This window comes from Podarcis bocagei, assembly GCF_964188305.1.
Source record: "Podarcis bocagei genome assembly, chromosome: 7".
In the NCBI taxonomy this organism is placed as follows: Eukaryota; Metazoa; Chordata; class Lepidosauria; order Squamata; family Lacertidae; genus Podarcis; species Podarcis bocagei.
Window position 1 is genome coordinate 5,119,038 of NC_138132.1, and position 27,805 is coordinate 5,146,842.

The 27,805-nt window shown below is 48.1% G+C and overlaps 1 protein-coding gene across 1 annotated transcript; it reads left to right on the top strand.

The window, feature by feature from the left end:
• The first annotated feature begins 76 nt into the window (after window positions 1-76).
• LOC308590416 (cytochrome P450 2F2-like) lies at window positions 77-27,669 on the top strand. Its single transcript, XM_081200450.1, has 9 exons — window positions 77-533; window positions 7,304-7,466; window positions 9,075-9,224; window positions 10,056-10,216; window positions 11,734-11,910; window positions 13,809-13,950; window positions 15,795-15,982; window positions 20,262-20,403; window positions 25,342-27,669. Exons 1-9 carry the CDS (start codon window positions 348-350, stop codon window positions 25,521-25,523), a joined length of 1,491 nt encoding a protein of 496 aa, XP_081056576.1. The 5' UTR covers window positions 77-347; the 3' UTR covers window positions 25,524-27,669.
• The last annotated feature ends 136 nt before the right edge of the window (window positions 27,670-27,805 follow it).

Here is a 27,805-nt window from a genome sequence, read left to right on the forward strand (position 1 = left end):
ATGCAAAGTGTGCATGACTCAAAAAATCCTGCTTTGGCAGCTGGAAGCTGGGAATGTAAACGAATATTTCTCAACGTCGAGAGAGAGAGCTGAAGCTGGAGTTGGGTGCCTTTCCCCACCGGCTCGGCTGATTTACAACAACGTCGTGCTGGGGGGCAGGAAAGCCGGACGGGCCGCGTGGCTCCCTGCCAGACCTTCCCTACAGCCTTGCGGGGGAGAGACGGCTCCAGGCCCGAGCAGGACGGTAAACAGCCGTAAACTTCAGGAGTAAAATACAGGGGGGATTATATACGCACCCATATATTCAGTGCACAGGGGAAAGTCCAGTTCATCCTGTCTCTGCAGCCATGGACTTCAGCGGGGCAATCACCCCAGCGTTGCTGCTGCTCTGCCTTTCCTGCTTGGTTTTGTACCTGAATGGGAAAAAGGGTGGCAGGAAGAGTGGGAAGATGCCCCCCGGCCCAGCCCCGCTGCCTTTCGTAGGCAACCTCTTCCAGTTAGACCCCAAAGAAATGCACCGATCTCTGGAAAAGGTAAGAGACAACCTATCTCTCTCTCTCTCTATTTCCAGGGGTAACTTAAATGGTTGAGTTTTGTGCTTGAGCGAAACGCCAGACCTGTCATCATTCACGGCCAAGCCAGCGACCACAAACACCTGTGAAACCGGTTTAGCCGCCAGAGCTTCCCCCATAGAGCCCAGGGCCTCTTGCAGGGGGTCACTCAGACCCTGCAAAACAGCCAGAGTACAATTCGAGACATGGATTTTATTCGGAGCCAGCAGTTGTGGAGTCATGAAGACCGGGACACTCAACGTGGGAGGACCGCCTTCTGCTTTCCGTAACCACAGCCAGGCCACTGCTCAGGCTGGGGGGGGGGAGGAGATAGGAGAGAGCCACCTTCAAATATCTGAAGGGCTGTCCCGTGAAAGGTGGAACAAGCTCATTTTCTCCTGATCTGGAGGGTAAGACTTGAACCAGTGGCTTCAAGTTACAAGAAAGTAGATTCTGACTAAAGTAAGAGCTGTTCGACCGTGGAATGGACTCCCTTGGGATGGGGTGGACTCTCCTTCCTTGGGGGGGTCTTTATTTATTTATTTTTCCCCCAAAAAATTGATTTTTCCAATAATTTTTTAAACAAAAAAACAGATAGACAAACAAACATAAATCATAACCTTATTTAAACCAATCTTAGTAACATCGTTAAGTGACTTCCTCATATCCCCCTGGTTGAATTTCAGTGTATATCTTTTTTAACGGTTTTCCAAAACCAATATTCTCCTAAAATTAACTTAATCACTTAACCTCTTTCTTTCTTTCTTTCTTTCTTTCTTTCTTTCTTTCTTTCCAATTCTGCATTTAAACATATTAATTCATCACATTACATATTTAAATCCTAAGCCTATCTGATATTTGCAAGCTTTCCAATTTAAATTATCTTAGCATATTTAGCTATCTTTTTTTAAAGATATTTATTAAAGTTTTTTTAAAAAATATAACAATGAAAATGAAAAAGAAAAAGAAACAAAATACAAAATACAACATAAAAACAGTTAAAAAACAAATAATTTTCCATAACATATCTTCCTTACACTTATTTCCCAGACCTCCTCATACCTCCCTTCTTTGTATTCCACTTCAATTTATTAGTTCAGCAAATCCTTAAGCTTTTACCCATTTGTAAACCTTTTTTTTCTTCGTATCTCCTAAAGCATCTCCTAAAGTTTTTAAATTTCCTCCATTCCTCCTGATAGTCCTCCTCCTTCTGGTCACGGACTCTTCCAGTCAGATCGGCTAGCTCCAAAAAGTCCATCATCTTCATCTGCCAATCTTCCACTGTTGGTATTTCTTGTGTTCCTTGGAGGGTCTTGAGTATAGGTTGGAGGGACCCCTGTCAAGGATGCTTTAGCAGGGGGTTGGGCTAGATGACCCTCGAGGTCCCTTCCAACTCTACAATACTATAATTCTTTGATTCTGCACCCCATTCAGTAACTACAGCCAAGCCATGGCTCAAAATACCAGGGGCAGGCAGAGGTGGCCCATCTTTCCCCCCCCCCAATAATTTTTATTGAGTTTCATACAAATATAACACATACTGTAAAACAAGTAAAACAAAAATAAAAGAACAAATAGAGCAAATAAAATGAATAAAACGAATAAAAACAGAAAATATAACAACAAACGCATAAGCAACACAAATTAGTTAATTAATTAAACTTCCAACCTCATAAATATATTGCTTGACTTCCTCTAGTCCCTCCTATCTGAATTTCCTTGTATCTGAATGTAACAGTTTTCTTTCCAATATCATTATTCAAAGACAATATCCAATTATAATCAAATTTCTTAACATTCTAAATCTCATTTATTTAACTAACTCCTAATTTAATCCTAGGCCTGTTTGGTAATTTGAGGTAACCTCTAATTTTTAATATTACAATATTTATTCAAATAGTCTTTAAATTTCTTCCAATCTTCTTGATATTCCTCTTCTTTCTGGTCAGCTAGCTCCATAAAGTCCATCATCTTTATCTGCCGTTCTTCCACAGTTGACAGAGGTCTTCCAACTGTGGCAGAGGTGGCCCATTTTGGCTACCATTACCAGAAGGCGACAGGCCGGCATAATTTCTCTAGAATGGGGAAGGGGAGTCAATTTGTCCCCCACCCACCTTTTCCCTCATCATTTGGAAAGTGAGTCAGCATCTGGGATTAGATAAAAGAGGTTTGGGAAGCATAATCAGCTGGGGAAATCTTCCGTTTCATGACTTAAATCCTGGCTAAACAGCTGACTAGCTGATGCGTCCGGTCTGGGCAACTGTGAAACTAATTTCCTAGTCGGACGTGACAGTCAGGGCAATGGGGAGGCAGTGCCTGGCTGTGTGAAAAGAGGTACCTGCGAAGCAGCCCCATGGAGCCCCCCAAGTGCACCTCACATCCCCTCTGACTTTGCAAGTTTCCCATTCCAGCTGATGGCTATTGATGGCTACTGGCCGGGATAGCATACCCTCCAACATAAGGGAAGTAATAGTGCCACTGTATTCTGCTCTGGTCAGACCTCACCTGGAGTACTGTGTCCAGTTCTGGGCACCACAGTTCAAGAAGGACACTGACAAACTGGAACGTGTCCAGAGGAGGGCAACCAAAATGGTCAAAGGCCTAGAAACGATGCCTTATGAGGAACGGCTAAGGGAGCTGGGCATGTTTAGCCTGGAGAAGAGGAGGTTAAGGGGTGATATGATAGCCATGTTCAAATATATAAAAGGATGTCACATAGAGGAGGGAGAAAGGTTGTTTTCTGCTGCTCCAGAGAAGCGGACACGGAGCAATGGATCCAAACTACAAGAAAGAAGATTCCACCTAAACATTAGGAAGAACTTCCTGACAGTAAGAGCTGTTCGACAGTGGAATTTGCTGCCAAGGAGTGTGGTGGAGTCTCCTACTTTGGAGGTCTTTAAGCAGAGGCTTGACAACCATATGTCAGGAGTGCTCTGATGGTGTTTCCTGCTTGGCAGGGGGTTGGACTCGATGGCCCTTGTGGTCTCTTCCAACTCTATGATTCTATGATTCTATGATTCTATAAGGTTACCAGATTTTTTTCAAAGCAATGGGGACACTTTTTTTTAAAAAAAGAGAATAATAATAATTAAATAAATAAATAAATAAATAAATAAATTGAAATTTATTTATACCCCACTGTCCCCGGCCAGAGGCGGGTTCAGGGCAGCTAACACCAGTAAAAAGTACAGTAAAAACATAATGGGGGATGACCCCAATTTAAAATACAGGTTAAAATGCAATTTAAAATGCAGCCTCATTTTAAAAGTAGCCCATAGATCACATAAAGGGAGGAAAACATAAGGGTCAGACTGAGTCCAAGCCAAAGGCCAGGCGGAACAGCTCTGTCTTGCAGGCCCTGCGGAAAGAAATCAGATCCCTGATCAGGGCCCTGGTCTCATGAAACAGAGCGTTCCACCAGGCCGGAGCCATCACTGAAAAGGCCCTGGCTCTGGTTGAGGCTAATCTGACTTCCTTAGGGCCCGGGACCTCTAGGGTGTTGCTATTTATGGACCTTAAGGTCCTCCATGGGGCATACCAGGAGAGGCGGTCCCGTAGGTACGAGGGTCCTAGGCCGTGAAGGGCTTTAAAGGTCAAAACCAGCACCTTAAACCTGACCCTGTACTCCACCGGGAGCCAGTGCAGTTGGTAAAGCACTGGATGAATGTGATCCCATGGCAAGGACCCCGTAAGGAGCCTCGCCGCAGCAAAAAAAAAGTTATTAAAAAAAGTTATTTTTTAAAAAAACTAAGAAGTAATATCTTCTGTTCTGTGGTCTCCTCTGTCACGCAGCCTTCCTCTGGGTCCCAGCCTGCTCTCTTGGAATGCCAACTGCCGTGGCGTAGGCTCGGATCCGCCTGGACTCGGCCACGTGTCCTTGTCCTCCCAGTGCTCTCCTACTTCTCCTTCTCAGCAGTGGCGGCAGTGGCACGGCAAAGTTGGGGCTCCCCTCTTTTTTCTCCTTCTTCTGTCTCTCTCTTCCTTCTCCTTTTCATCTCCTCTTTCTCCCTGTGTCAGCTCTGGGGTTTTTCCTGGCCCTGGAGCGCCACTGGGCTCTCACTCCCGGCTCAATTTGGGTCGCGGGAGGGTCAGCGGTTCCCTCCGTTGACGTGCCAGGCGTCCCCGGTTCCCCCTCGGCAGTGGTGGCAGCAGCGGCCGTCTCAGCAGCCCGGAACCAGCCTGGTAGCGCAGTTGGCTCTGGCTGGCTTCAGGAGCTGCTCGCTGCCATGGCGCCCGCCATTTTGCCTCGCTGGAAGTCCCCATATGATATGTCTTGTGCCATTGAACCAACCAAGCAACATTCATTCCCTACGAATAAATCTACAACACTTCAAATATAAATCCGGGGACATTAAATGAAATCCGGGGACATTCCAGGGACGGATTTTGTCCGGGGACAGATTTGTAGATCCGGGGACTGTCCCCGGGAAACAGGGACATCTGGTAACCATATTCCAACATTTCTCTGATGAAAATAGGGACGTCCCATTCCATAATGATAATCTCACTATTTATACCCCACACATCTTTCTGGGTTGCCCCAGCCACCCTGGGCGGCATCACATCAACTTTCTAGTCCTGCCAAAACAGGGTGAAATCTGGAAGAGAAGGGTGAGTCCGTTTAATCCGAGAAGAGGTATTACCTTGAGCAATTAGGGTTGAGCAACAGAAGCTTCTGGGCCAAGAAATGCGAAATGGGCCTTTCGTTAAAGATTAATCCCAGGTGAGCTGGAGCTGTCAGTGTCCTTCTGTGGAGATGGTAGGAGCAATGAAATTAAGATCAAAGAACCTGATAACTCGGATTATCGTTTTCGTACGTTATGATGGTGTGTGTTTTTTCTGTTATTAAAGTGCAAACCGCCTTTTGATCTTCGGATGAAGGGTGGCATAGGAATTTAATAATGTCATCCTTTGCAATTCCCACCGTTGGGATTTTGTTGCATTGAATTTCCCATCGCGATCAAATATCACATTGGCACACAATCACAGAATCATAGAATTGCAGAGTTGAAGTTGGGGGGGGGGGTTCCCTTCCAGCTCTACAGCTAGGGACAGTGATGTTTCTTTACATATATAATTTTTATTAAGTTTTTGTATTTTACATTTTAGACTATTCATTTCAACAACCTTAAAATATCAATGACTTCCCCTCTTCTCCTTCCATGGTTCAGTTTGCATGCCATAGATCCCTGCATATTTTACAAAAGCTATACCATTCAATATTCCATTATTACACCCATCAAAACTTATTTACCCTGTTGAATTTATCATAATGCTGCCAATGTTTTCAAATGTACACAATTTTCACCCATTAAACACTTTTCATTCTTCTTTAAATGTATATTCGTCTTGTTCTCTTATTCTATAAGTTAAGTCTGCCAGCTGCGCGTATTCCATCAGTTTGAGTTGCCATTCTTCTCCTCACCCGTTTTCCATTTTGGGGGCTAACAAAACATGGGCCGCAGTAGTGGCATACATAAATAACCTTTATGACACCTGGGAATTTCCATCTGAATTATCCCCAACGAAAAGGACTCTGTGGGAATGTGTTAAGGAATACATGAAAAAAGTCGGTGCTGGAGCTTAAAAATCAATATGCAAAAGTTTAAAAGGCGCAAGGAGATAGGATAATAATATATTAAGGATGGAATAACAAATAAAGTGAATAATGCAACAATAACAAAAATAATAGCAAGTAAAGAAGATTGCACACAGGTGGAGGGAAGTACTGGGCTGTGAGGAGGGAGGTGAAGGGATTAATTGAAATTGTTAAAGATTGGTATAGGATTTAAGAGATTTAATTTTTTATAAAGATTCTATAAGGAAAGCAGAAAGCAGAAAGAAATATCAAGTAAAGGTATCGGAGAGGAGATCAGTGTAAATGAAAACATGAGACTCATGGTTTTGTTACATATGATTTTATTTTGGAGTTGTTTGTTGTAAAGAATGTATTTTATGAGAACAAAATAATAAAGGATTTGGCGAGAGAAAAGGACTCTGGTCTTTTTGGAAAAGAACTTTTAAACATTTTTTTCAATTCATTATAAATTATTTCCCAATAGTCTTTTACCCTTTTACAAGTCCGCCACATATAATAGAACGTACCTTCGGCCTCATTGCATCTCCAGCATTTCTATGATTCAGTCTTATACATTTTAGCAAGTCTAAAGGTAAAGGGACCCCTGACCATTAGGTCCAGTCGTGACCAACTCTGGGGTTGCGGCACTCATCTCACTTTATTGGCCAAGGGAGCCGGTGTACAGCTTCCGGGTCATGTGGCCAGCATGACTAAGCCGCTTCTGGCGAACCAGAGCAGTGCACGGAAATGCCGTTTACCTTCCTGCCAGAGCAGTACCTATTGATCTACTTGCACTTTGACGTGCTTTCGAACTGCTAGGTGGGCAGGAGCAGGGACTGAGCAACAGGAGCTCACCCCGTCGCGGGGATTTGAACCGCCGACCTTCTGATCGGCAAGCCCTAGGCTCTGTGGTTTAATCCACAGCGCCTGGGAGTTAAATGACATCTGTAAATCATTTTCAGGCAGCGATGCTCCTGAACCCCAGTTGCTGGAAACTACAGGTGGAGAGAGGGGTCTGCTGCTCAAATCCTGCTTTCATAATGGGCATCCGGTTGGCCAGTGTGAGAACAGGATCCTGGGTCATGTGGGCCATTGGCCTGATCCAGGAGCCAGGCTCTTACGTTCCTACGATTCTGTGATTCAAATCCTGTGCAACTGTCCTTCCCTTTTGCAGCTCAGCGAGAGCTATGGCCCTATCTACACCATCCACTTGGGCTCACTGCCTTGCGTGGTCCTCTGCGGATACCAGGCGGTCAAGGAGGCCTTGGTGGACCAGGCGGATGACTTCAGCGGCCGTGGTGACTTCCCAGTCTTCTATCGCTTCACCAGGGGCAATGGTAAGAAGACGGCTGTTAGGATATTTCCGTTCCACCTTAAAAGGGCGCAGGCTGTGAGTCACAGAGTCTGCGTATTTCCTGTTTTCACAGGATGTTTCTGTTGTGTTTTTGCTTTCGTTTCTCTCTGTGTCTGGAGACACTGACGCAGGCAGTCATGTCTTTCTTTGTTCTGATCAACGCTGAATAAAACTTGTAAATAATGCTCTCCTGCGTGCAACTTTTGGCTGTGCATTATCTGCTGATAGAGTGTGCATGAGCTCTAGAATGTGGCAAGCTTGTTTCTAGAAACTCATGTCGCTAATTGCTGATAATGCGTGCCTACGGGAGATCGATGGATCGTCCGGCAGACGGCTCGGGGCCATGATGGACTTTATCTCCCTGGCAGTATCCCAACAACGGCCCCCACCCCAAAGGTCAGCTAGCTAAGGAGGTCACTTCAGTGCTAGCGGCAAGAGGGGTAGATTTAAAAACAGCAATGGGATAGAGTTAAAAGGGATATCTAGGACCAAGCTCAGTGCAGGGTCTGCAAGATAGGATCTGGCTATTCCAGTCTCTCCACCCTCTGCTGAAATGTCTCAGGATGGGTCAGCCCCGGACCTCTGCCGCCACCCCAACCCCCCAGGCAACTTCTGTCTGGCTCTCAAACAACTCTTACCAGAAGGATGTGAAAGAGGAGTCGACTCCAGGGTGTTTATCAATGACTGGGGGACACCTGGCTTGTGGAAAGGATCTCAGGGTCTTGGTGGACCCCAAGCTGAACATGAGTCCACCGTGTGATGCAGCAACAACAAAAAGCTACTGCTGTTCTAGGCTGCATCAACAGAAGTCTAGTGTCCAGATCAAGGGAAGTGATCGTATTGCTCTCTTCTGCCTTGGTCAGACCACACCTGGAATGCTGTGTCCACTTTTGTACACTACAATTTAAGGAGGATTTTGACGAGCTGGAAGGTGTGCAGAGGAGGGCAACTGAGATGGTCAAGGGTCTGGGAACGAAGCCTGATGAGGAACGGTTGAGGGAGCTGGGTAGGATTAGCCTGGAAAAGAGGAGACTGAGAAGAGAGATGATAACCATCTTCAGATATCTGAAGGGCTGTCACATGGAAGAGAGGGCAAGCTTGTTTTCTCCTGCTCTGGAGGGTAGGATTCGAACCCATGGCTTCAAGTTACAGGAATGAAGATTTTGACTAAATACCAGGGGAAACTTGGCTTCTCGTAGCGAGGGAACTACCAGAAGGCCCTTGGCGCTGGACCTCAGCGTCCTGGCAGAACGATGGGGGTGGAGATGCTCCTTCAGGTATACTGGGCTGAGGCCTTCCAACACTACGATTCTACTATTCCAGAGGTTGCTGAACTACACCTCCCAGCAACCCACACAGCCAAGGGTAAAGGGGGAGAAGGGGAGTTGCAGTTCATCAATTAGCCACCCCTGGCTTTTATGACCTCCCAAGCCACCTCCTCACCTTGACTTCCAGAGGGGCTGCCCCTCAGGAAGGTCTTGGGGTGTCCCCTTGGAGCGGAAGGGAGGAAATCAGCTTTGGGCAGGGAGACCAAGCACCCAGCCCCCCCTCCAAGCTCCCCTCGACCCACAGCTCCCCATGATTCCTACAGGCATCGCCTTCTCCAACGGGGAGAAGTGGAAGGTCCTTCGCCGCTTCGCTCTGCAGACCCTGAAGAACTTTGGAATGGGAACGAGCAGCATTGAAGGCCGGATCCAGGAGGAGGCCCAGTTCCTGGTCCAGGAGTTCAAGAAAACTGGTGGTGAGTCCTCGCCTGGTGGGCGGGAGAGGATTTCAGAAGAGGAGATGGTGACTAACCAGGACGGCTTTGCTCTGCCTCCTCCACTGTTGGAGATATGGATGCCGGACTAGATGGGCTCCCTTTGACCTGATGCAACAAGCTCTTCTTCTGTTCTTATGGAGCCTCCAGCTCCAGAGGCAGACTATCTTGAGTCCTAGGTTCTATGTGAGAACTGGCCTAGATGGGCTCCCTCTGGCCTGATCCAGCCACCAGGCTCTTCTGGTATTCTTAGGATCCACTCTACGGCAAGGGAAGCTACACTTGCCTCCCCTTTCCCCGTTTTCCAGAGCAGTGATTTGAGGTGCAGGCCAGCATGGTGTAGTGGTTAGAGCGGTGGACTAGTAATCTGGTGAACTGGGTTCGCTTCCCCGCTCCTCCACATGCAGCTGATGGGTGACCTTGGGCCAGTCACACTTCTCTGACGTCTCTCAGCCCCACTCACCTCACAGAGTGTTTGCTGTGGGGGAGGAAGGGAAAAGGAGAATGTTAGCCGCTTTGAGACTCCTTCGGGTAGTGATAAAGCGGGGTATCAGCTGCAGGTGGAGGAGCGGAGACGCGAACCCCGTTCACCAGATTACGAGACTATCGCTCTTAACCACTACACCACACTGGCTCTCAGAGACCTGTTCAAAGGGCAGGGCTGGTCCCAGAATTGGTCACAGCACATGGCCTAGGGGTGCGGAGGGAGGGTGGAGCTGTGGGCGAGGGTCTCCTTGCCTGCTCGCCTTGAGGTCCTCCAAGGAAGGAGCCGCTCTGGCCCCCTCAAGGACTCCTCTTCCTCTCTCCGCACAGGGGCTCCCTTCGACCCCATCAACCCCGTCTGCCGGGCCGTCTCCAACGTCATCTGCGCCGTGGTGTTTGGCCAGCGCTACGATTACCAAGACGCCAACTTCCTCACCCTCCTGGACCACTTCAACGAGAACTTCAAGATCATGAGCTCCATCTGGGGGGAGGTGAGGAGGGGCCTGGGAAGAGGGTGGGTCCAAGCATCGGAGGAGACCCACTTGCTGCTCTCCACCCCTTTGGGGCTGCAACTTGCAGAATTGTAGAGTTGGAAGGGACAATAAGAGTCATCTAGTCCAACCCTCTGCAAGCCAGAAATCACAGCTAGGGAATATCCTCTGCTTAAAAACCCCCATGGGACGCAGGTGGCGCTGTGGGTTAAACCACAGAGCCTAGGACTTGCCAATCAGAAGGTTGGCGGTTTGAATCCCTGCAACAGTGTGAGCTCCCGTTGCTCAGTCCCTGCTCCTGCCAACCTAGCAGTTCAAAAGCACGTCAGATTGAAAGTAGATAAATAGGTACCACTCCGGCTGGAAGGTAAACAGCGTTTCCGTGCGCTGCTCTGGTTCGCCAGAAGCGGCTTAGTCATGCTGGCCACATGACCCGGAAGCTGTACGCCGGCTCCCTCAGCCAATAAAGCGAGATGAGCGCCGCAACCCCAGAGTCGGCCACGACTGGACCTAATGGCCAGGGGTCCCTTTACCTTTACCTTTTAAAAAACCCCATAGTGAACAAATTTTAATCAGGTCCCTCAGGGTCTCTTTTCCCCACCTGACTCCAAAGGAAAATTGATATTGGGTGAAAATGGCTGTCAAGTTACAATGTTCCAACAAATTGCCTCTTTGAGAGTGAGGCAGCTCCCATTGGGGCTATTATTATTTACCTATATTTATTTATAACATGAAAGGGACACGGGTGGCACTGTGGGTTAAACCACAGAGCTTAGGGCTTGCCGTTCAGAAGGTCGGCGGTTCGAATCCCCACGGTGGAGTGAGCTCCCGTTGCTCGGTCCCTGCTCCTGCCAACCTAGCAGTTCGAAAGCACGCCAAAGTGCAAGTAGATAAATAGGTACCGCTCCAGCGGGAAGGTAAACGGCGTTTCCGTGCGCTGCTGTGGTTCGCCAGAAGTGGCTTAGTCATGCTGGCCACATGACCCGGCTGTACACCGGCTCCCTCGGCCAATAAAGCGAGATGAGCGCCGCAACCCCAGAGTCGGCCACGACTGGACCTAATGGTCAGGGGTCTCTTTACCTTTTTATTTATAAGATGACACAGTATGATAACAAATGTCACATCAAATAAAAGTAGGATCATAGAATCATAAAATTGAGAGGCAGGGCATAAATAATAATAATAACAATAATACAGTGGTACCTCGGGTTAAGTACTTAATTCGTTCTGGAGGTCCGTTCTTAACCTGAAACTGTTCTTAACCTGAAGCACCACTTTAGCTAATGGGGCCTCCCGCTGCCACCGTGCTGCCAGAGCACGATTTCTGGTCTCATCCTGAAGCAAAGTTCTTAACCTGAAGCACTATTTCTGGGTTAGCGGAGTGTGTAACCTGAAGCGTATGTAACCTGAAGCGTATGTAACCCAAGGTACCACTGTAATAATAATAATAATAATAATAATAATAATAATAATAATAATTTTATTATTATTACCTCTCCTTCTCCCCATTTCCCCAGCTCTACAACATCTTCCCCAGCCTCATGGACGTCCTGCCGGGGCCCCATCACCAAATCTTTCGCAACTTTGAGAAACTGCGCCAGTTTATCGCAGAGCGCATTCGGTGCCACCAAAAGGATCTGGACCCCGACGCCCCGCGGGACTTCATTGACTGCTTCCTCATCCGCATGGAGCAGGTACCTCCAAGGAGGGGGGTCCAGCTGCCCCCAGGACACCCACCCACCCCAGCACCCAAAGGCCTTCAGCCACCACCAGCCATCACCCCTTGTGCTGGTCCCAGGGGGGAAAGGTACTAATACCGTAGCCGAGGTTCAGTCCAGAGTCACTAGCAGGGTAGACGATCACTAGATGAGACGCGAGGTCCGAAACAGGGAGCCGGGCGGGGAAGCAGGAACGCTGGTAGAGCAGCAGCAGGAAGCCAGGCGGGGAACAGGAACACTGGTGGGTCAGCAGCGGGCAGCCGGGCGAGGAACAGGAACACCGGAGAGTCAGGAGCAGGAAGCCGGGCGAGGAACAGGCACACTGGGAGTGCAGATCTAGGTCTGGGTAAAGCAGGTACTCCACAACGACGTTGCTCCCGCAACCTGGGACCGGGCTGCCTGACCTTTATCTTCTTCTAAGGCCGGGGGCGGACCCGGCCCCCAGGAGCCCCGCCTCTCCTGGCCTTAAGGCGAGCACTCCTCCTGGGAGAGACCAGTTCCCTTCGCCTCTCTGCCCTAAGCCTCTGCAGTTCAGGAGAGGCCGAAGGGTTACTGGGCCCCGGGGGAGGCTCACTTGTAGCCACTGAGTCCTCCAGCACCTCTGGGGCCAGAATGGTCTCACCTGGTGCCTGCCCCTGAGGATCTGGCACAGGTGCAGGCTCCTCAGCATCTAGGCCTTGCCCCAGTTCAGCCGGCCCTGGAGGCGGGGACTCCTATGCCGGCTGGGATTCCTCCGGTTCACTCTCAGACTCGGAATCCCAGGCCATCACACCCCTGCTGTTCAATTCGTTTGGGGTAAAACCCCTGCCCTGAGGTCTCCAGTGGGCTATCAGAGCCTTGTCTACTATTCATTTACTTGATTCGTAAAAATTTATGCACACCTTGTTTGGAAAAAGGAACCAAGCAAACTTCCAAGTGGTTTACAAAAAGATAAAAAAAAATTGAATTATTACCGTATTATTCCATCTATAAGACGCCCCCATGTATAAGACCCCCCTATTTTGGGAGATTCCGATTTAAGAAAATGGGGGGGGATCTATCTGTGTGTAAGATGCCCCCAAATTTTGAACATTATTTTTTAGGGGAAAAACCTAGTCTTATACACGGAAAAATATGGTAGTTTTTAAAAAATCAACAGCAATAGTTTAAGAGACTGTAAAATTTAAAATAGCAATGGATCGGATTTCTAAACATTTGGGTAAAAGGTAAAGGTAAAAGGGCCATTAGGTCCAGTCGTGGCCGACTCTGGGGTTGCGGCGCTCATCTCGCTTTATTGGCCGAGGGAGCCAGCGTACAGCTTCCGGGGTCATGTGACCAGCATAACTAAGCCGCTTCTGGCGAACCAAAGCAGCGCACGGAAACGCTGTTTACCTTCCTGCCGGAGCGGTACCTATTTATCTACTTGCACTTTGACGTGCTTTCAAACTGCTAGGTTGGCAGGAGCAGGGACCGAGCAACGGGAGCTCACCCCGTTGCGGGGATTCGAACCACCGACCTTCTGATTGGCAAGTCCTAGGCTCTGTGGTTTAACACACAGCGCCACCCGCGTCCCTCTAAACATCTGGGTAAGGTTTGCCTAAACAAGCACAGAGAAGGTGCCTGCCTGGTGTCAATCGGCAGGGAGTTCCAAAGTTCAGGTGCTGCCACACTAAAAGACCGATTTCTTGCAGCTGCAGAACAGGAGTTACGTGGCGCCCGTAGTCACGCCAGTTCCGCCAATCAAAGCAGTCGAGTGGGCATATAGAATCAGAGAACTGAAGAATTGGAGGCGGCTGCAATATCACAAGTGAGGGGGGAGCCAAGCTTTCCCCCGCAGGAGAACACAATCCGCAATCCATCCTTGCGCATGCGGCCTCCCCTCTGCTCTCTTTCAGGAGAAGCAAGACCCTTTGAGCTACTTCCACACGGAGACGCTGGTGATGAGCACCCACAACCTGTTTTTCGGGGGCACCGAAACCACTAGCACCACCCTGCGCTACAGCTTCCTCATCCTCATGAAGCACCCCGAAGTGGCAGGTGAGGGGAGGGAGCTGCGACCCCCACATTGCGTGGGGTAGGGGGGGACTGGATGACCATTTTGGGCCCTCCCAACACGCCATGCCTCTGGGCTGCGTCTGGGCGGCGGCCACCTCGGAGGCAGGAACAGCAGGGATGTGTGGAGGGGCCTGGGGCCCACCTTGACCTGTGGACCTCCTGCATGGAGCTCCCCGCTGTCCTCCCAGGGCTCTGGCGCTTCCTTCCGCTGCCAGCCCCCCTCTGCCGTCTCCCGGGTGGCGCGTCCCAGGGCTGGCTCCGGCGTGTCCCGTTGCAGGCGTGGCGGCTTTTTGGAGCGGCGCATGTCGGCCGTTGGTCGTGGAGGCAACTCCCGTTGGCTTGTCATGATCACGTAGAAGTGCAACCTGGGAGGAAGGGAACAGTTGCCGTTGCAGCTCATTGCCTATCTCGCTCACCAACAGGCCCACAGTGTGGCCTCTTGCAGATAGACAGTAATTGTACTGCTCTCCTCTTCACATGTCCATTAAGTATCTGGTCAACACGTGGCCTAGACTGGTTCCCTGCAGCCCAAACTTAAGGTCCACCAATGACAACATTTTGGAGGTCCCAGGTCACAAGGTGGTTTGATTGGTCTCAACTAGGGCCAGGGCCTTTTCAGTACTGGCCCCGACTTGGTGGAATGCTCTCTCACAAGAGACTAGGGCCCTGCGGGACTTGACATCTTTCCGCAGGGCCTGAAAGACAGAGCTGTTCCGCCTGGCCTTTGGTTTGGACTCAGTCTGACCCTTATTTTTCCCTCCCCTTAGGGTCTTGATTTATCGGCTACTTTTAAAATGAGGCTGTATTTTAAATGGCATTTTAACCTGTGTTTTAAATTGGTTCCCCACCCCCTATTATGTTTTTACTGTGATTTTATTGGTGTTAGCTGCCCTGAGCCCAGCTCTGGCTGGGGAGGGTGGGGTATAAATAAAATTTATTATTATTATTATTATTATTATTATTATTATTATTATTATTATTATTATTAGAATCATAGAATCCTAGAGTTGGAAGAGACCACAAGGGCCATCGAGTCCAACCCCCTGCCAAGCAGGAAACACCATCAGAGCACTCCTGACATATGGTTGTCAAGCCTCTGCTTAAAGACCTCCAAAGTAGGAGACTCCACCACACTCCTTGGCAGCAAATTCCACTGTCGAACAGCTCTTACTGTCAGGAAGTTCTTCCTAATGTTTAGGTGGAATCTTCTTTCTTGTACTTTGGATCCATTGCTCCGTGTCCGCTTCTCTGGAGCAGCAGAAAACAACCTTTCTCCCTCCTGCATGTGACATCCTTTCATATATTTGAACATGGCTATCATATCACCCCTTAACCTCCTCTTCTCCAGGCTAAACATGCCCAGCTCCCTTAGCCGTTCCTCATAAGGCATCGTTTCCAGGCCTTTGACCATTTTGGTTGCCCTCCTCTGGACACGTTCCAGTTTGTCAGTGTCCGTCTTGAACTGTGGTGCCCAGAACTGGACACAGTACTCCAGGTGAGGTCTGACCAGAGCAGAATACAGTGGCACTATTACTTCCCTTGATTATTATACGATGTTTCAAAAGGAAAGCCGGCAGAAGGCAGGCGACAGGCGGCTGGGCACGTGGGACACCTGCTTGGCATACAGAAGGTCCCAGCGGCTGCAGTACCTGGCAGCATCTCCGAGGAGCGATGGGGGACCAGGTGCCCTCCTAGTGTTGCAGGACTATAGTTCCCAGTGGGCTTAGTGGTCAGGGGCCAGGGGAGTTTCCTGCACTGCTGTGATTGTGTGTTCAAGCACTGGGTTCAAGAACCATTGCCTCCTCCTCCTGTCCATCTCCCTGCAGCTCGAGTCCACCAGGAGATTGACCATGTGATTGGGCCAGACCGCCCCCCCTGCCTGGCTGACCGCAAGCACATGCCCTACACAGAGGCCGTCCTCTACGAGATCCAGCGCTACATCACCATCCTGCCCATGGGGCTCCCTCGCGCCGTCACCCGCGACACCCCCTTCCGGGGCTTCCTGCTGCCCAAGGTCAGAAGAAGAAGAACCCCCGCCCAGTTTCCTTCACTGCAAACAGGCCCTCCTGATGTTGCTGGATCATAGCTGTCAACCGTCCCTTATTTGGCAGGACAGTCCCTTATCTCAGCGCAGTGTCCCGCTGCTGTCCCTTATTGATGATGTCCCTTAAATTTCCCAGGTTTCAAAGGAAGCAGCTCCTCTCCCTCCCTCCCTGCCGGCCAGGGAGGAGGGAGGCTCCAACTGTGTTGCTTGGCTGCGTTGCTCACCCAATAAGGAGTCTAAGAACGACTGGGGGGGTGGAGCTTGCATGCCTTGTGCCAATCAAATCAGCCGCATTGCCTGGGGACTCGCCTTTGCTCAGCGCTTCCCAGCGGAGAGGTGACGGTGGTTTTCCTTGCTGCATCCCCTTTGCCGGGTTGCTGCGCTGTGGGAACCACCACTTGAGGCTTCGTTTGGCTGCTGGTTGACTAAAATCCCTTATTTTGGCTGCTGATCCCTTATTTTCAAATCTGTAAGTTGACAGCTATGTGCTGGATGTCAAACTCCCCCCTACCACCCCAGCTCACAGGGTTGGGCTAGAGGACCCTTGGGTGTTGGCTATTTCGCAGATTAGTTGGGCAGCAGGAGGCGTGCTGGGGAGACCACACATTCAAGAAACACAGAAGTAACTTTTGCTTGGTTTTAATAACAAAAACGAAAACTCCTTTTTACACTAAATTACATTATATAAATAAGTGTGACCCATTCACCAGGGGACTGAGAGAGCTACATGCTGGTCTTTATATACTATACCCAACAGCTTGATTAACATAACTTAACAGCACCTGCTATGGGACGCGGGTGGCACTGTGGGTTAAACCACAGAGCCTAGGGCTTGCCAATCGGAAGGTCGGCAGTTCGAATCCCCGTGATGGGGTGAGCTCCCGTTGCTCGGTCCCTGCTCCTGCCCACCTAGCAGTGCGAAAGCACGTCAAAGTGCAAGTACAGTGGTGCCTTGGGTTAAGAATTTAATTCGTTCCGGAGGTCCGTTCTTAACCTGAAACTGTTCTTAACCTGAAGCACCACTTTAGCTAATGAGGCCTCCCATTGCTGTCGCACCGCCGGAGCACGATTTCTGTTCTCATCCTGAAGCAAAGTTCTTAACCCGAGGTACTATTTCTGGGTTAGCGGAGTCTGTAACCTGAAGCGTACGTAACCTGAAGTGTATGTAACCTGAGGTACCACTGTAGATAAATAGGTACCGTTTCCGTGCGCTGCTCTGGTTCGCCAGAAGTGGCTTAGTCATGTTGGCCACATGACCCAGAAGCTGTATGCCGGCTCCCTCGGCCAATAAAGTGAGATGAGCGCCGCAACCCCAGAGTCGGCCACGACTGGACCAAATGGTTAGGGGTCACTTTACCTTCACCAGCACCTGCTATAAAATTATTATTATTATTTATTTATTTATTTATTTATTTATTTATTTATTTATACATACCCCGCCCATCTGGCTGGGTTTCCCCAGCCACTCTGGGCGGCTTCCAACTGAATGTTAAAAACAGTACAGCATTAGACATTAAAAACTTCCCTAAAGAGGACTGCCTTCAGTTGTCTTTTAAAAGTAAAATAGTTATTTATTGCTTTGACATCTGGTGGGAGGGCGTTCCACAGGGCAGGCGCCACCACCGAGAAGGCCCTCTGCCTGGTTCCCTGTAACCTTACTTCTCGCAATGAGGGAACCGCCAGAAGGCCCTCGGAGCTGGATCTCAGTGTCCGGGCTGAACGACACTGGATTAATTGCAGTTTCCAGGTCACCTTCAAAGGTAGCCCCACGTAGAGCGCGTTGCAGTAGTCCAAGCGGGAGATAACCAGAGCATGCACCACTCTGGCAAGACAGTCCGCGGGCAGGTAGGGTCTCAGCCTGCGTACCAGGTGGAGCTGGTAGACAGCTGCCCTGGATACAGAATTTACCTGTGTCTCCATGGACAGCTGTGAGTCCAAAATGACTCCCAGGCTGCGCACCTGATCCTTCAGGGGCACAGTTACCCCATTCAGGACCAGGGAATCCTCCACACCTGCCCGCCTCCTGTCCCCCAAAAACAGTACTTCTGTCTTGTCAGGATTCAATCTCAATCTGTTTGCCGCCATCCATCCTCCAACCGCCTCCAGACACTCACACAGGACCTTCACCGCCTTCACTGGTTCTGATTTAAAAGAGAGGTAGAGCTGGGTATCATCCGCATACTGATGGACACCCAGCCCAAACCTCCTGATGATCTCTCCCAGCAGCTTCATGTAGATATTAAAAAGCATGGGGGAGAGGACAGAACCCTGAGGCACCCCACAAGTGAGAGCCCAGGGGTCTGAACACTCATCCCCCCACACCACTTTCTGGACACGGCCCAGGAGGAAGGAGCGAAACCACTGTATGACAGTGCCCCCAGCTCCCAGCCCCTCAAGACGGTCCAGAAGGATGTTATGGTCGATTGTATCAAAGGCCGCTGAGAGATCCAGCAGAACTAGGAAACAGCTCTCACCTTTGTCCCTAGCCCGCCGGAGATACTGCTTCACAGCTGTAAAACTAGGTCATGTTATTTGCTCTGGCCCTTAAAGACATACACATCTTGTGAAACAGTAATGAAACCTAAAATTCAAAGAAACCATTCAACATTGGGGTCCCTCCAGTTCTGTGATGCTGTGACCATTGGCCCTGCTGGCTGTGGGGGCTCCCAGCCACTGGATTTCAGCAACATCTGGAGGATACCAGATGCCCAACATGTAGATTCTGACTCTGAGCATGTCAGTGGCTCGGCTCTGCCCTCCACAGTCAGAGGCAGCAGCGCTTCTGAATTGCTGGAAACCACCGGAGGGGAGAGTTGCTCTTGTGTTCGAATCCTGCTTGCGGGTTTTCCCACAGGAATCTGGTCGGCCACTGTGAGAGCAGGATGCTGGGTTAGATGGGCCCCCTTTGGCCTGATCCGGCACCCAGGCTCTTCTTATGCTCTTATAGAACCTCCATCTGCAGGGGCAGTCTATCTGCATTCATAAGTTCTTGGGGGTATTTGGAAAAGAGGGTGCCGGACTAGGTGGGGCCCTGGCTTGACCCAGCAGGCTCTCCTTATGTTCTTACTTTCTCACCACCAATTTACCCGTATTTTTCGCTCCACAAGATGCACTTCTTCCTTCCTAAAAAGTTAGGGGAAATGTCTGTGCATCTTGTGGAGCCAATGTGTGGTCCCTGGAGCCCAATTGCCCAGGGGCGAAAAGCAGATCATGCTCTCTTTTTTAAAAAGAGGGAAGGGGGTGTTGAAACAAAGCCGCTAATCGGCAAGCGATCGGGAGGGAGATAAGGGACGCTAGCGATAAAGGAGGCTGCCTGGGAGGGGGGGAGGTAAAGACAGCGAACTTGCAAGGAGAGGAGATAGGAAGATTAAAGCAATGAGGAGAGAAATTAGAAGAAAAGGAGGAGCAAAAAACTGCTCCAGCTAAGGAAAAGACACTAAGGCAAAGAAGAGGGAAGGGAGTGTTGAAAGGAAACAGCTGATCGGTGGGATCAGAAGAGAGATAAGGGACGCTAGCGGAGGCTGCCTGGGAGGGGGGAGGTAAAAGCCCATGGATCCTCAGGATTTTTGCATTGGGCCACCCCAAATTCACCATCTGATCACATAGCATGTCCATGGCTACAGCCTGCACCAAAAAAATCACACACCCACTGTTGATGGGGCCACAATGGTGCAAAAACATGGTTATGAAGCACGGATCCACATGGATCCTCAGGATTTTAACATTGGGCTACCCCAAACTCACCGTCAAATCACATGTCTGTGGCCACAGCATGAACCACAAAAATCATACATCCACTGTTTCGTTCAGAATATTTTTTTCCCCTTGTTTTCCTCCTCTAAAAACTAGGTGCATCTTATGGTCAGGTGCGTCTTATGGGGCGAAAAATACAGTAATTTGGATCTACCCTTTATGAGGGAAACCTGGTCATTTAAACAAAAACTTGCCCATGAACTGACTGGAAGCCCCTTCCACCTCCAAAATAATAATAATAATAATAATAATAATAATAATAATAATAATAATAATAATTTATTATTTGTACCCCGCCCATCTGGCTGGGTTTCCCCAGCCACTCTGGGCAGCTTCCATAGAAACCAAAAAACACTAAAATATCATACATTAAAAACTTCCCTGAACAGGGACTGCTGTCTATCCAGCGGCTCTCAGCATTTCCCGTGTCTCTTTTCCTTTTCCTTCCGCAATCCTAACAACTCCCATTCTCTCTCCCTGCCAAATCTCACCACAGGGCACCAACGTGATTCCTCTCCTGAGCTCAGTGCACTATGACCCAACCCAGTTCAAGGACCCCACAGCCTTCAACCCAGACAACTTCCTGGATGAAAACGGCGCCTTCAAAAGCAGCGACGCCTTCATGCCTTTCGCCCCAGGTAGGGAAGCGGAAGAGGGAGGGAATCATAGAGTTGGAATAGACCACAAGGGCCATCGAGTCCAACCCCCTGCCAAGCAGGAAACACCATCAGAGCACTCCTGACATATGGTTGTCAAGCCTCTGCTTAAAGACCTCCAAAGGAGGAGACTCCACCACACTCCTTGGCAGCAAATTCCACTGTCGAACAGCTCTTACTGTCAGGAAGTTCTTCCTAATGTTTAGGTGGAATCTTCTTTCTTGTAGTTTGGATCCATTGCTCCGTGTCCGCTTCTCTGGAGCAGCAGAAAACAACTTTTCTCCCTCCTCTATGTGACATCCTTTTATATATTTGAACAGGGCTATCATATCACCCCTTAACCTCCTCTTCTCCAGGCTAAACATGCCCAGCTCCCTTAGCCGTTCCTCATAAGGCATCGTTTCCAGGCCTTTGACCATTTTGGTTGCCCTCCTCTGGACACGTTCCAGTTTGTCAGTGTCCTTCTTGAACTGTGGTGCCCAGAACTGGACACAGTACTCCAGGTGAGGTCTGACCAGAGCAGAATACAGTGGCACTATTACTTCCCTTGATCTAGATGCTATACTCCTATTGATGAGGCCCAGAATTGCATTGGCTTTTTTAGCTGCCGCGTCACACTGTTGGCTCATGTCAAGTTTGTGGTCAACCAAGACTCCTAGATCCTTTTCACATATACTGCTCTCAAGGCTGGTCGGAGGAGGTTTGGTACCTAGAAAGGTCCCGGGGTGGGTTGCAGAAATTAAAACATGGTGTCGTTTGGATCGTTGCTTCCTTAATCAACTGCAAGACAAGGGAGGTGTCACAATGCTCAAGAAACAGAGCAGTCAGTTGGTCTGCTGTGTTTGGGTTACATAAATACAACATCCATAAAGTTGTTTTTAAAGTTTTTTTTTAATATTTAATTTTTTTATTGAGATAATTCAACAATAATACATCTATAATACATATTACGGATATACAAACAAACACACATTTCATACAATCCTTTAAAATATTCATACATACCCATATTTAATCCCGCACACACTTCCTTTTCCCACCACCATCCCTCACCCAACCCTGTGCTAGACTTCCAATCTACTCAATTGCAATTTCTTTCCATTTCTATTACTTTCTTTCACACACTGTTAAACCAACTTTCTACTTCTTTTTCTATTACACATTGTTATCCATATTATTTGATATTTCAGTATTTATAGCGGGACTTGTTTATTCTAATAGGAGTTCCGGTTTTTCAATATTATTTTGCAAATATTCTTTAAACACCTTCCAATCCTTGTCTATCATCTCTTTTGGGATCCTTCTGATTTCTCCCATTGTTTTGGACATATTGCAATACTCCAATAATTTGGTAAGGCACTCTGTTTTTGTCGGTATTATAACACTTTTCCAATTTTTCACAATCAATAGCCTTGTGGCTACTTTTGCGTATAAATATAATGTCTTATCCTCTTCCTTTAAACTTCCTGGTACTATTCCCAATAGAAAGCCTTCTGATGTTTTCCTAAATGAGTATTTGAGCATTTTTTTCATTTCATTATATCTTGTTTTCCAAAATTGTTTAATATTTAAACAGTTCCACCACATATGCATCATATTTTTATTTTTTTTAAAAGATATTTATTAAGTTTTCACAAATTATGAAATCAAACACAATACAAACCAACACACACAAAGACAAACAAATATAATTTCAAATCCTTATTCTCTTAAAACTTACTTCACCGACCTCCTCATACCGCCCCTTTCTGCATTCCAATTTCAAATATTTAGTTCCGCAAATCCTCACCCTTAATTTAATCTAGTTGTAATCCTTTCTTTTCCTTTAACCTAATCTTGACCGCTGTAATCCGCTTACTTCTATAGCCGCATCAGTTTAACACTCATTAATTTTACAATGTCTCTTAAGATAGATCTTAAATTTCTTCCAATCTTCTTCCGCCGTCTCTTTCCCCTGATCTCGGATTCTGCCAATCATTTCAGCCAGTCCCATGTAATCTATCACCTTCATCTGCCATTCTTCCAGAGTGGGTAGATCTTGTGTCTTCCAATACTTTGCGATGAGTATTCTTGCTGCTCTTGTAGCATACATAAAAAAAGTTCTGTCTTTCTTTGGCACCAATTGGCCGACAATGCCCAAGAGAAAGGCCTCTGGTTTCTTAAGAAAAGTACATTTAAGTACCTTTTTCATTTCATTTTATATCATTTCCCAGAAAGCCTTAATCTTTGGGCACGTCCACCAAAGGTGAAAGAAAGTACCTTCAGTTTCTTTACATTTCCAACATTTATTATCAGACAAGTGGTAAACTTTTGCAAGCTTGACTGGAGTCATGTACCACCTATAAATCATTTTCATAATATTTTCCTTTAAGGCATTACATGCCGTAAATTTCATACCGGTGGTCCACAACTGTTCCCAGTCAGCAAACATAATGTTATGACCAATGTCTTGTGCCCACTTTATCATGGCTGATTTCACTGTTTCATCTTGTGTATTCCATTTCAACAGCAAGTTATACATTCTTGACAAGTTCTTAGTATTGGGTTCTAACAATTCTGTTTCTAATTTTGATTTTTCCACCTGGAAGCCCACCACATATGCATCATAGTACCTTTTTCCGTGCTGTATCGCCAGCAGGCTTCGCCGCAGTTTTTATTCATTTTGGCTACTCTGTCAGGTGTTAAATACCATCTATGTTGTATTTTAAGGTAATTTTCTTTCAAAGTATAACACGTAGTTTCTTTCCACAATTTTTCCCATTGTTCAAGCATAATATTTTTCCCAATATCTTGCGCCCATTTAATCATGGACAGCATCCATAAAGTTGATGTGGAAGGAAATGCTTGTGAGCATCAGTTGCCGGTCCACCTTGCGGGTTTCCCAGTGGTGTCTGGTTGGGACTCAATAGGCCATTGGCCTGATCCTGCAAGCACTTCTTATTTTATTTTCATTCCTCCAATGCCTTTTCCTTCCACTGGTGCCACAGGAAGCGCACAAGAAAAGCCGCTGTGTTTCCTAATGAGCAGTATGGATTTAAATATGTGTGTGTGTATTATTGAAGCCTGGCACAACAGTGGTCCTTAGCTAAACAAAGTTTGCACAAGAGCGATGAAAGATTTTGAAAAAACTATTGCGCAACATGCAGCTGCTAAAGTCTCTGAGGGAGGTGGATTTTCGGTATGGTTTACGTACCTGTGATTTTGTTTGCACACTGCTTGGTCTTAAACCTTCCAAGTGAATGAATGAATAATAATAATAATAATAATAATAATAATAATAATAATAATAATAATATAATTTTTATTTATATCCCGCCCTCCCCAGCCGAAGCCGGGCTCAGGGCGGCTAACAACAATAAAATAATACAACATTCTAAAATCATTTCATTATAAAATTAATTCAAATCAAATTAATGGCAACCATTGGGCTAGAGTTCTATGAGGATTATCAAAGGAGGGGGTCAGACTGTGCCTTGGCCAAAGGCCAGGCAGAACAGCTCTGTCTTGCAGGCCCTGCGGAAAGATGTCAAGTCCCACAGGGCCCTAGTCTCTTGTGACAGAGCGTGCCACAAGATCGGGGCCACGGCCGAAAAGGCCCTGGCTCTGGTTGAGGCCAGCCTAACCTCTCTGTGGCCTGGGGCCTCCAAGGTGTTTTTGTTTGACAACAAGATGACAATTGATGTCGTGTTTGGAGATGTGGCGAGAGACCATCTCCTCCTAACTGACTTGCTGAAAGTCTGATGTGCCTCCAAGCATGTGGCAATCGATGGGAAATGTCTGCCTTGTGCTCAGGTGAGGAGAAACCAGAGCTGGGATTCAGAAGCCTCGCTGCCTCTGACCAGGGAAGTTGGGCATAGCCACCTTGGCTGGTAGCCATCAAGAGCCCTCTCCTCCCTTCCTGAATTTGCCCAATCCTCTTTTCAAACCACACCATCCGGGTCTCTTGTGGCAGGGAGTTCCATAGTTCAACAATGTGCTGCATGAAGGACTTGCTTGGATCTGTCCTGACCCGCCAAACACTGAACCGCATTGGAGGTCCCCGAGTCAGAGTGTTACGAGAGAGGGAGGGAAATGTTTATCAATTCACTTTCTCCACATTAAGCATAATTTTTATAGAATTGGGGAAGGCCAGTGAACCACATTTGGACACTCCCCATCTGCTTAAATAGAATAATAATAATAATAATAATAATAATAATAATAATAATAATAATAATAATTTCTACTCCAGCCACTCTGGGTGGCTTCCAACAAGTGATTAAAAATACATTCAAACTTCAGTCATTAAAAACTTCCCTAAACAAGGCTGCCTTCAGATGTCTTCTAAACATCAGATAGTTGTTTATTTCTTTGACATCTGATGGCAGGGCATTCCACAGGGCGGGCGCCACTACCGAGAAGGCCCTCTGCCTGGTTCCCTGTAGCTTCACTTTTCGCAGTGAGGGAACCACCAGAAGGCCCTCGGTGCTGGACCTCAGTGTCCGGGTAGAATGATGTGGGTGGAGACGCTCCTTCAGATATACTGGACCGAGGCCGTTTAGGGCTTTAAAGGTCAACACCAGCACTTTGAACGATGCTCGGAAAAGTACTAGGAGCCAATGTAGGTCTTTCAGGACCGGTGTTACGTGGTCTTGGCGGCCGCTCCCAGTCACCAGTCTAGCTGCCACATTCTGGATTAGCTCTGTCAGTAGAGCATGAGACTCCTAATCTCAGGGTTGTGGGTTTGACCGCCACGTTGGGCAAGATTCCTGCCTCGTGGGGGGTTGTGCTAGATGACCCTCCCAACTCTGCAATTCCTGGAGTCTGGGATTCTTCACACTCTCCAGCCCACCCTTGACCCTTCTATGATTCTATGACCCCTTTCCTTCTGGGAATCGGTGGTGCGGATTCTAAACCCTGTTCTTTGCTCCTCGCCTGCAGGGAAGCGCATTTGCCTGGGGGCCGGCCTGGCCCGAATGGAGATCTTCCTCTTCCTCACCACTATCCTCCAGCACTTCAGCCTCCACCCCATGGTCCCCCCTGCGAAGATCGACCTGACGCCCCAATGCACCGGCCTGGGCAACGTGCCCCGCCCCTTCGAATTCAGGCTCCTCCCTCGCTAGCTGGAGGCGGGACACAAACAGAGATACCGTATTTTTCGCCCTATAGGGCGCACTGGCCCATAGGACACACCTCGTTTTTTGGGGGGGGGAAATGAATAAAAAAAAATTATTCCCCCCCCCAGCCCCCAGAACAGGCTGCTATCGGTAAGCCTTGCGAGCCCGGCGGGACCTCCCGCAGGGGGCGCAAGGCTTGCGGACACCCGCCCGAAGCACAGGGCACCCTCCGGAGGGCGCCCCGTGCTTCAGGCTGCTGCCCGCAAGCCTTGCGAGCCTGCGGGAACTCCCCCGGGCTCGCAAGGCTTGCGGATAGCTTCCTGAAGCCTGGAGAGCGAGAGGGGTTGGTGCGCACCGATGCCTCTCGCTCTCCAGGCTTCAGCGAAAGCCTGCATTCGCCCCATAGGACGAACACACATCTCCCCTTCATTTTTGGAGGGAGAAAAGTGCGTCCTATAGGGCGAAAAATACGGTAGCTTCCTTCACCTGCCACAGGACCAGAAAGAGATACTCAGCACTGGCGCTGGACCCACAACCAGGCATGGGGCTGCACTGCCCCCCTCCAACAAACAGCTGGGTCGCCACGCATCCGTATTCTGCACCTTGTACAGGTGAAACTCGGAAAATTAGAATATCCTGGAAAAGTTCATTTATTTCAGTAATTCAACTTAAAAGGTGAAACTAATATATGAGCTGATGACATGGCTCCCCAAATCTCTTTTTTGATGAGAGCAGCTTTTGCATCTCATTTGGAAACCAAGGCCCCAGAGTCTGGAGGAAGAATGGGGAGGAACACAATGCCAGATGCTTGAAGTCCAGTGTGAAGTTTCCACAGTCTGTGTTGATTTGGGGAGCCATGTCATCAGCTGGTGTTGGTCCACTGTGCTTCATTTAGTCCAGGGTCAACACAGACGTCTACCAGGAGATTTTGGGGCACTTCATGCTTCCTTCCGCAGATGAGCTTTACGGGGATGCTGACTTCATTTTCTAGCAGGACTTTGGCACCTGCCCACATTGCCAAAAGTACCAAATCCTGGTTCAATGCCCATGGGATTACTGTGCTTGATTGGCCAGCAAACTCTCCTGACCTGAACCCCATAGAGAATCTATGGGGCATTGCCAAGAGAAAGATGAGAGACATGAGACCGAGCAATGCAGAAGAGCTGAAGGCTGCTATTGAAGCATCCTGGTCTTCCATAACACCTCAGCAGGGCCACAGGCTGATAGCATCCATGCCACGCCGCATTGAGGCAGGAATTGATGCCAAAGGGGCCCAAACCAAGTACTGAGTACATATGCATGCTTCTACTTCTCAGAGGTCCAGTATTGCTCTACTTGCAGTCCTTGTTTTGCTGATTTCATTTAATATTCTAATTTTCTGAGATTGTTAATTTGGGGTTTTCATCGGCTGTTTTCATCACAATTATAACAAACAAAGGCTTGACATATCTCGCTTTGCATGTCATGAGTCTATCTCATATATTAGTTTCACCTTTTAAGTTGAATTACTGAAATAAGTGAACTTTTCCACGATATTCTAATTTTCCGAGTTTCACCTGTACATATTATTAACATGTGTGCACAATTCCTCTTTCTTTGCATAACTTGCTCCACATTTGTTCTGCCTTTCTATCCTCAACCTTTTTGAAGTTTCCACAGGTGTTGCTCAGATGCGTTAAAGCAGTCCGTTCCCAAATATTTTTGGGCCACCCACACACCGGCTCCATAAATTCATCCCTAGCGCCCCCTGCCATATTAAAAACATTGTTCGGACTAGCTGTTCTCAGCACGACCTGCCGAGAAATAAATTTCAAAGCAGTAACAACAAATCGCACATCTATTCAAAATCCAGTTGGAGGTACCAAGTTCCACGAATTCAGCCGCATGAATGAACTTGGATCCAGGGATACCAGCTTAACTTGGGGTTGGCTTACGTCCGCAATGTCCGGGACATTTCCAGGATTCTGCTGTCTGAAAGCCTTTGGGCAGGAATCGCTTTAATGCCCGGGCTCTTTGGAAGAGTCATCGACACGAGGATTTGCTGCCACCTAGCGCTGATGCAATTAATTGCACTCACTCATGCACAAACCAAAATATTTAATAAAAATTTTGCTTCTTTCCCATTAGGGGCACCTTTTTAAACGACTCAAAAGGTTTCTTTATGGTTTAATCTGAGTGAGCCACACAAATTGTGAGGGTGTGAATGTAGCCCTCAATAGTCTTCTCCATGAATCTGTCAAATCCGCTTTTTTTTTTTTTAAGCCATCCAAGTTGGTGGCAGGGAGTTC

Excerpts from the sequence above, each read along its gene's own strand:
- LOC308590416 (XM_081200450.1), top strand. The coding sequence starts at position 348 with ATGGACTTCAGCGGGGCAATCACCCCAGCGTTGCTGCTGCTCTGCCTT. Across the intron at positions 534-7,303 it reads TGCACCGATCTCTGGAAAAG|CTCAGCGAGAGCTATGGCCC; the intron begins GTAAGAGACAAC and ends TCCCTTTTGCAG. Across the intron at positions 9,225-10,055 it reads GGAGTTCAAGAAAACTGGTG|GGGCTCCCTTCGACCCCATC; the intron begins GTGAGTCCTCGC and ends CTCTCCGCACAG.